Raw genomic sequence first — 8,963 nt, 5'->3', positions numbered from 1 at the left:
GTGTTATGTTATGTGTTCTGTTATGTGTTCTGTTATGTTATGTGTTATGTTATGTGTTATGTTATGTGTTATGTTATGTGTTATGTTACATGTTCTGGTATGTTATGTGTTATGTTACGTGTTCTGTTACGTGTTCTGTTACGTGTTCTGTTACGTTATGTGTTCTGTTATGTGTTCTGTTACGTTATGTGTTATGTTATGTGTTATGTTACATGTTCTGTTACGTGTTCTGTTACGTGTTCTGTTACGTGTTCTGTTACGTGTTCTGTTACGTGTTCTGTTACGTTATGTGTTATGTTATGTGTTATGTTATGTGTTATGTTATGTTACGTGTTCTGTTACGTGTTCTGTTACGTGTTCTGTTACGTGTTCTGTTACGTGTTCTGTTACGTGTTCTGTTACGTGTTCTGTTACGTGTTCTGTTACGTTATGTGTTATGTTATGTGTTATGTTATGTGTTATGTTATGTTATGTTATGTGTTATGTTATGTGTTATGTTATGTGTTCTGTTATGTTATGTGTTATGTTATGTGTTATGTTATGTGTTCTGTTCTGTTACGTGTTCTGTTACGTGTTCTGTTACGTTATGTGTTCTGTTATGTGTTCTGTTATGTTATGTGTTCTGTTATGTGTTCTGTTCTGTTACGTGTTCTGTTACGTGTTCTGTTACGTGTTCTGTTATGTTATGTGTTCTGTGTTCTGTTATGTTACGTGTTCTGTTATGTTATGTGTTCTGTTACGTGTTCTGTTACGTGTTCTGTTATGTGTTCTGTTACGTGTTCTGTTATGTGTTCTGTTATGTTATGTGTTATGTTATGTGTTATGTTATGTTACGTGTTCTGTTATGTGTTCTGTTATGTTACGTGTTCTGTTATGTGTTCTGTTATGTTATGTGTTCTGTTACGTGTTCTGTTATGTGTTCTGTTATGTTATGTGTTATGTTATGTGTTATGTTATGTTATGTGTTATGTTATGTTATGTGTTATGTTATGTGTTTATGTTATGTGTTATGTTATGTGTTATGTTATGTGTTATGTTATGTTATGTGTTATGTGTTATGTTATGTGTTCTGTTGTGTGTTCTGTTATGTGTTCTGTTATGTGTTCTGTTACGTGTTCTGTTACGTGTTCTGTTATTGTGGTGTGTTTTGTGTTCTGTTATGTGTTCTGTTATGTGGTGAGTTATGTGGTGTGTTATGTGGTGTATTATGTGGTGTGTTATGTGGTGTGTTATGTGGTGTGTTATGTGTTCTGTTATGTGTTCTGTTATGTGGTGTGAGCGTACCAGAGTGGCAACTGACTAAGTAGGTTTTCTGTAACCAACACCTACTTAATACAGAGCTATTGTTCTGAATGCCTATTATCTTAATACATGTGACTACTTTTGCTCTGAACTTGCCTGTTTATACAACACACCTGGAGGCTATGTGTTTTAGATGTAGGTGTGCTATAATCCTGACTCTTAATGCTGTGTTTGTCTGGCTATTTGTTTCCTTCCCTTTGGTTGTTTGTGCTATACACCTGGCTATTTGTGCTACTGAGCTGTCATTCTGCTATGATCACAAAGCTACTTATTCTCTCCACCTGCTTGTTTGTGTTAACACCTGGCCATCACCATCAGTCTTGAATGGTCTGACCCTCCGTTCACCCAAAATGGGTCTGTTTCTGACTGGTACCTTAAGCATTCTGATCATCTCTAGAGACTACGCCTAGACAATCTAACTGATCTGGGGGTGTTCAGCTTCCTGTTGTAATGAGGCTAGCAGAAACACAGGTTACATACAGCATCTGATGCAATACTAAGAAACATGTGCCCTGAATACAGTAGGCTAACTTATGATATTGCTGCTTATTAGCATAACAATTAATTCTAATATGACTGAACTAGTTATTTCAGTTACAATACATGTTTAACTATGTGTATCAAATGGCCCATGTAAAATACATGTTTATCAATTATTATATTTTGTGCACCACCCCCTAACTAGCTGATTATCTTGCCTTATAAATAATTGGTTGCATTCAGTAATTCATATTCCTGTAGTTGTTAGTACGGGGTCATTTGGGCATATCTAGTCATATGCGACAAATGTTGGAGGAGTCGGTTTGGTTACTATACAGATACACCCGATCTGGATAATGACTCAAAACCACCATCAACACATTAAACAGGAGCATAGAGGTGGAGGAGAGGTTGAGAGGACGGAAAGCCCCCTAAAAGCTGTGTGTCCCATGTTGATGAGGTCATCAGCAGCTTAAAGAGGACTGGGTCTACGCTGAGACCTGCCTGGACAGACATACAGCCTCCATGTACTGAGCCCAAGTTGGTTTAGGTTCATTATGGATATCACAGGCTTTGTCCATGGCTGATTTCAGAGCAGTATATTCTAGGCAAATTGTGAAAAATAATAGAGCTTTATTATGTTTTCGCAATGTCCTGGATACAGTAGGCAGGTATTCATTTTCCTATATGTTGGAGAAATACATTGGGATTAATGCACAGAAATAGGTTGTTACCTTGGATTTAAGCAGTCCATGCTCTGCCTTCGCAAGGACATAATACTACTGTATATATTTAACACATTTTATCATGTCGTCGTTAACCATATACATATTCATAACAATTAAAGGGTGGCATATTAAACTCAGTTAATTATGTAACTGCTATAGCAGGCTTCAGTGGAGAGAATCACCAATCACCTGGGTTGTGTCCCAGATGGCACTCTGTTCCCTCTACAGTGTGCTACATTTGACCAGAGACCATAGGGCTTCGGTCAAAAGTAGTGCACTATAATGGGAACAGGGTGTCATTTGGGACACAACCCATGGTGAGTCAGGAGGACCCAGGAGAGTTTGAGTGACTGCACCACATACAGAGCCATGGCCTGCTACTCCAGGAGTATTTACCGGAAAATGAAAGCGGTTTAGCCAGGTCTAGAGACACTACTCCTCCTCTCCCACCCCTCTCCTTCCTCCCTATCAGATCCTCAGGCCAGCAGAGGAGGTCTGTTTGCTTATCGTTTGGCCTGTATTGTTGTCTGGTGCCAGACTGACTAGTTGGACAAGCCTATCGATAATTACCGGGAGACAATGACATGTTGTCCCAAATAGCAGTACATTCCCAACATAGTATACTACTTTTGAAAAGAGGCATATGGGCCCTAGAAAAAAGTAGTGCACTATATAGGGAATGGGGTAGTGCTGAGTGATTAAGCTAAATGTCTGATATTTTCTGTTTCTAAACAACTAATTGTCGGATGTCGGTTAAACTTTGAATTCCATTTCATTCCATTTTTTTTTCTTTGAGCTCAATGCGCATACTGCGCAGTTTATCTAGAGATAAATCAGATCAAGCCCGAATTGTGTAGTAGGGAGTTGTAGTCTCCAACAGGCCATTATTTGACATAGTTTAGCGCAGAAATTGAGGTAATTAACTTTGCACGTCTACTTGTCCGGTCTGTGTGTTCCTTTTTTATGCCTGCTATGTTAGGTTAATGTGGGGCAGACACAGAGAGAGAAGACAGAAGATTGTGCGATCAAGAGGGATAGAGAGCAGTTGCTTCCTGATATATCGCTGCCTGAAAATACATGATCTAAGTGATTGAAAGTTGGTATCAGCCTTGGTAGGGGGGGATAGAGCTCTGAGCTCCATTAAGGACTCAGCCTTAGTAGAGGGGCGATTGAGCTCTGAGCTACATTAAGGACTCATTCTTGGTAGACGGGGGATAGAGCTCTGAGCCCCATTAAGGACTCAGCCTTGGTAGAGGGGGGATAGAGCTCTGAGCTCCATTAAGGACTCAGCCTTGGTAGATGGGGGATAGAGCTCTGAGCTCCACTAAGGACTCAGCCTTAGTAGCTGGGAGATAGAGCTTTGAGCTCCATTAAGGACTCAGCCTTAGTAGAGGGGGATCAGAGCTCACTCAGCTCCATTCCATTAGGACTCAGCCTTGGTAGAGGGGGAGCTATGAGCTCCATAGAGCCTTGGTAGATGGGGGAGCTCCTCCATTAAGGACTCATTCTTGGTAGACGGGGGATAGAGCTCTGAGCCCCATTAAGGACTCAGCCTTAGTAGCTGGGAGATAGAGCTTTGAGCTCCATTAAGGACTCGGCCTTAAAAGAGGGGGATAGAGATCTGAGCTCCATTAAGGACTCAGCCTTAGTAGAGGGGGGATAGAGCTCTGAGCTCCATTAAGGACTCAGCCTTGGTAGAGGGGGGATTGAGCTCCATTAAGGACTCAGCCTTAGTAGCTGGGGGATAGAGCTCTGAGCTCCATTAAGGACTCAGCCTTGGTAGATGGGGGATAGAGCTCTGAGCTCCATTAAGGACTCAGCCTTTGTAGAGGGGCGATTGAGCTCTGAGCTCCATTAAGGACTCAGCCTTAGTAGAGGGGGGATAGAGCTCTGAGCTCCATTAAGGACTCAGCCTTTGTAGTGGGGCGATTGAGCTCTGAGCTCCATTAAGGACTCATTCTTGGTAGACGGGGGATAGAGCTCTGAGCCCCATTAAGGACTCAGCCTTAGTAGCTGGGAGATAGATCTTTGAGCTCCATTAAGGACTCGGCCTTAGAAGAGGGGGATAGAGATCTGAGCTCCATTAAGGACTCAGCCTTAGTAGAGGGGGGATAGAGCTCTGAGCTCCATTAAGGACTCAGCCTTGGTAGAGGGGGGATTGAGCTCTGAGCTCCATTAAGGACTCAGCCTTAGTAGCTGGGAGATAGAGCTTTGAGCTCCATTAAGGACTCAGCCTTAGTAGAGGGGGATAGAGCTCTGAGCTCCATTAAGGACCCAGCCTTGGTAGAGGGGGGATAGAGCTCTGAGCTCCATTAAGGACTCAGCCATAGTAGAGGGAGGATTGAGCTCTGAGCTCCATTAGGGACTCAGCCTTGGTAGAGGGGGATTGAGCTCTGAGCTCCATTAAGGACTCAGCCTTGGTAGAGGGGGGATAGAGCTCCATTCCATACAAAGGACACAGACTGTCTTTCATTTGCCAGCAGTGCAAAGGTCTTAAATTGAAATATGGAGCTATTAGCATTCCTTGATGGATAAAGGTCCTGTAATAGGGATACTAATTTATGAGCAAATGTAATCTCACTAGCGCATAATGAATTGTATTGGAACAAATAAATTGCTTGAATGTCAAGTTGATGGCATGGCACTAGTGCAGCTGTATTTTACTCGGTTCCTCTGACAGACAATTAACCACCGGGCAGCACTTAAAAAAACGGACAGAAAAAATACATATGCCCATCTGCGGTTGACTGTAGTGGGACTATGGATGTTTCCCAAATAGCACCCTATCCCTATATAGTGGAGCATAGGGCTCTGGTCAAAATTAGTGCAGTATAAAAGGAATAGGGTGCCATTTGGGAGTCAAGCTATGTGTGAGGAGAAAGGCAAGCCAGCGCTATGAACCAAATTGAACCAAATTGCAGTGCTGTCATGTTAATAATGCATGGTTGGAGGATCTGTCCTTCACCGGAGGTCCTGCAACTGAGGCCTGCCGGGGAAAATCCTCCAGCTTCCACAGGCTTCAAAGCTACATATAGACTGTGTCCCAAATTGCATCCTTTTTCCTTTATAGTGTAATACTTTTGACCAGAGCCCTATAATGCTCTATAAGGAATAGGGTGTCATTTGCAACACACACCAAAGATATCCTATAGCCTGTCTTTCAGCCTTTCCTTTCTCTGTGTCTCTGTTCAGAGGGGAAGCCTCTAGTTTCTACATTATATTCTATGCTGCCAGGGGTTCAAGAGTTGAAGCCTAGCTGGAATGCTTTTGGAGGTTACACTGGGGCTAAGGGTTTAGGCAGTAGGGACCCAGACTCCAACATTTGCATAAATAAAGGCCTATGGCACATTGATAATGCAAGTTCACCTCTTGGCAGCCACATTACTGGCTAACGGTACTGTTGGAATAACTGTTGGCCATGAAATGTTTTCCTCAAAAGTGACGGTAGAGAAGGGAATAGCCCAATCACTGCAGGTATGCTGTGCACAGCTGGACAGCATCGTTGTGGCTCCTTTTACTAAATAACGTGATAGAGGATGGACAAATGGTTTGCTCTGAGCGGTTGTCATTGGTGCTTGGATCCAGGCCACCTTTTTGAGTTGTTCTGAGCCTCCTAGTTAGTTATAACGTTAAGATGAATGGCTGCCTGAACCTATTGTAGTAGGCAACATAGGCACAGAACACAGCGGTATTCCCTCTGAGGAGCCGCTGAGGTAATTACGGAGCTTAATTCAGTCAAATGTAATAGAAAACACTTATTAGACATCTTAGACATCTTTAAAGCTGGAATCCTACGCGGTGCCACGTCCGTTTGTGATATTACAACAACAAATAAGCTACTACAAACAACGACCACTGTTTATTCCCCTCGGACATCATTGCACGCGTGGCAGAACAGCAGAATTTGTACTGCAATTTTTTAGCACAGTATGTTTTGACCGTGCAGAGACTCTGTACCTGAGCGGAGCTGTTTGATTCGCCCGTTGCTGCTGTTGATATCTACAGGGAGGAAGTCTTTGAACCAGGAGATCTCTGGGTCAGGGTTGCCACTGGCAGCACACAGCATGGTGGCTGTCCTGGTCTTCTCCACCACCTTCAGCTGGGGACCCATGTCTATGGTGGGGAACCCATGAGGGATCTGGTCCTCTGGAAAGACAGAGAAAGAGTTGTAATGAGTATATATATGATATAAAAAGATGCCCAATCTTCATTTGATCACCCTGTTGTTGCAGGAAATGCATACCTGTAGTGTATCCGTAGTTTAAAAAGGCTTGTAAAGTTTGTAATTTCCACTGTAATTTCCACAATTCAGATTTGATTTGCCCTAAAAAAACAATTTATCAACCCTTACAAAAATGTCCATTCATGATAATCCATAAAATAATTCACATTGCCTGATGCTGCAGGATGACTTTCCTGCTGTGAGAAACTGATCCTACACCTGTATTCTACAATGCCTATGGTATAAAAAGGTTGAGAAATACTGAGCTAATGCACCAGTCATCCAATGCATGCATGCACGCACGCACACGCACACACTACACACAGAGCCAGTGACTCCTTCCATCACATCTTGAGATATGAGACCACCCCGGCAGTCAGGGTCTGTGCTCTCCTTGTTGATTGGCCTGTGCATCCCACAACCTTGAGCTGTGATGAGGTGGTCACCTTTAAAACGCTGTGAAATCCAGCCCTAATGTAAATATCGCTAGGCCAAGGCGGGACTAATCCACCTACGGAATTTCTCGTCATGGATCTGTGGAGAGTGTGAGACGCAATTTCACTCAGGCCGGATTGCATTCAGATAGAGAGAGGGCCCTGCTCCGACTATCTGCAGGGGTAAGTGTGGTCAAAAGCCAGACTGCCAAATTACGGATGAAAATGTAATCAAATCAATGCCTGAAATCCCATTCCATGCTTCCCTTCTTTTCCATCGTGTGTGGAAAGGGGAAAGATACCCCATCTCCAGGTGCTCTAGAAAGCAAGGAAATACATTGGAAGGACCTTGAAATAATTGATCCCAGAAAACTAGTGAAGATAGGACCAGAATCTGTACCAGGCTTGATGTTTTTATCTAAACCTGTTTGATTTGCCTGTTGCTGCTGTTGAAATAAAAACGTTACTTGTTCAGAAACAGTATTGTCAATTGAATCCTGTCCCTTTGCCAAGTTCTCTGTGTCACAGGTACAGTAATGAACGGCCTTCAACGGGACAAGCTAGAGTACATTAGAGAACAACACTTGCTGCATCGGTGACACTGCAAAAGACATCTGCGACCGCAACTGCCAGCAGCCAAGCCTGTATCGATGAGTAAGGTGATGTGACAACACTACCTACGTCCCAAATCACACCCTATTCCCTATAGTGCAGTATAGGCCCTGGTCAAAAGTAGTGCACTATAAAGGGAAAATGGTATCATTAGGGACGCAGCCCACTACGTGTCGTTAGACTTGTCTGACAGTAACCTGACAATGTGAGAGATGGAGACATTTGTGATTCTGTCAATGACAGGTACTGCAGAGGAGAGAGTCACCCTTACAGAAAAACCATATGAATTTCACATTTAAACATGTGAAATGTGATCTTATGTGAAGCTAATGTGATAACATGTGACAACATGTAAAGCAACATATGATAACATGAAACTAAAAATGAAAATGTGATCTTATGAGACGCGTTCCAGTGTTTTTTCTTATGGGCAACAGCAAGGAGTGTAGAAGGGTCATTTATTAGGAGAATGGTGTCTCTTGGTACAGATATCCAATCATTCTCTCTGGCACCATGAGGAGACAGAGGATGTGTACTATAAAGGGAATATGGTTTCTTTGGGATGCATCCAGACTTGTTGATATTCACTGTGACCAAAAGCATCACACTCACACATACAGTGAAGTGCAGATACGTATGCTTGTGCAGTACTAGTGACATAACCAACATCAAGACAATCTATTCAGGAGTAGATGTTTAACACTCATGATCTATGCCTGATTCTGTAAGATCTTTCACCATAATGTGAGAAAATGTCCAAAAGATGTGCTGTACCATCTGAGGACAATATGTACATCCCAAATATCATCCTATTTCCTTTATAGTGCACTACTTTTTACAAGAACCCTAGGGGCCCTGGTCAAAGGTAGTGCACCATAAAAGGAACCGATTGGCATTTAGAACATACACAATGACGCAAATGTCTGGCTCCGAGAGAGTTGGAACAGTACAGAAGAGTACAGTGAGACACTGGGAAATCCTTTAATTAAGAGCTTAAGACTGGCTGTGAAAGGGAGGGAGGATCCAGTGGAGACAGAGAGAAATAACCCAGAGGAATCTGAGGAGGGGTTGGCTAGTTGGGCTGTTAAGCAGGTTGGCTGGCTGGCAGGTGGGCTGGCTTTGAGAAACACTGAGCCTGTCAAAATAACCCAGGGGACTGAAGAAAGGGGTTGACTGGGCGGCTGG

The 8,963-nt window shown here is 43.0% G+C and overlaps 1 protein-coding gene across 11 annotated transcripts in view; it reads right to left on the bottom strand.

The window, feature by feature from the left end:
• Positions 1 to 8,963, bottom strand: part of ptprfa (protein tyrosine phosphatase receptor type Fa) — a 384,726-nt gene that overhangs the window by 144,747 nt on the left and 231,016 nt on the right. For all 11 annotated transcript variants that reach the window (XM_042322293.1, XM_042322292.1, XM_042322296.1 and 8 more), the window contains exon 5: positions 6,468 to 6,656. In XM_042322293.1, coding sequence (XP_042178227.1) covers positions 6,468 to 6,656 — 189 coding nt within the window. The remainder of the gene's footprint in view (positions 1 to 6,467; positions 6,657 to 8,963) is intronic.

The sequence above is a fragment of the Oncorhynchus tshawytscha genome, linkage group LG05 (assembly GCF_018296145.1).
Source record: "Oncorhynchus tshawytscha isolate Ot180627B linkage group LG05, Otsh_v2.0, whole genome shotgun sequence".
Lineage (NCBI taxonomy): Eukaryota > Metazoa > Chordata > Actinopteri > Salmoniformes > Salmonidae > Oncorhynchus > Oncorhynchus tshawytscha.
This window is presented reverse-complemented; position numbering and strand designations above follow the sequence as displayed.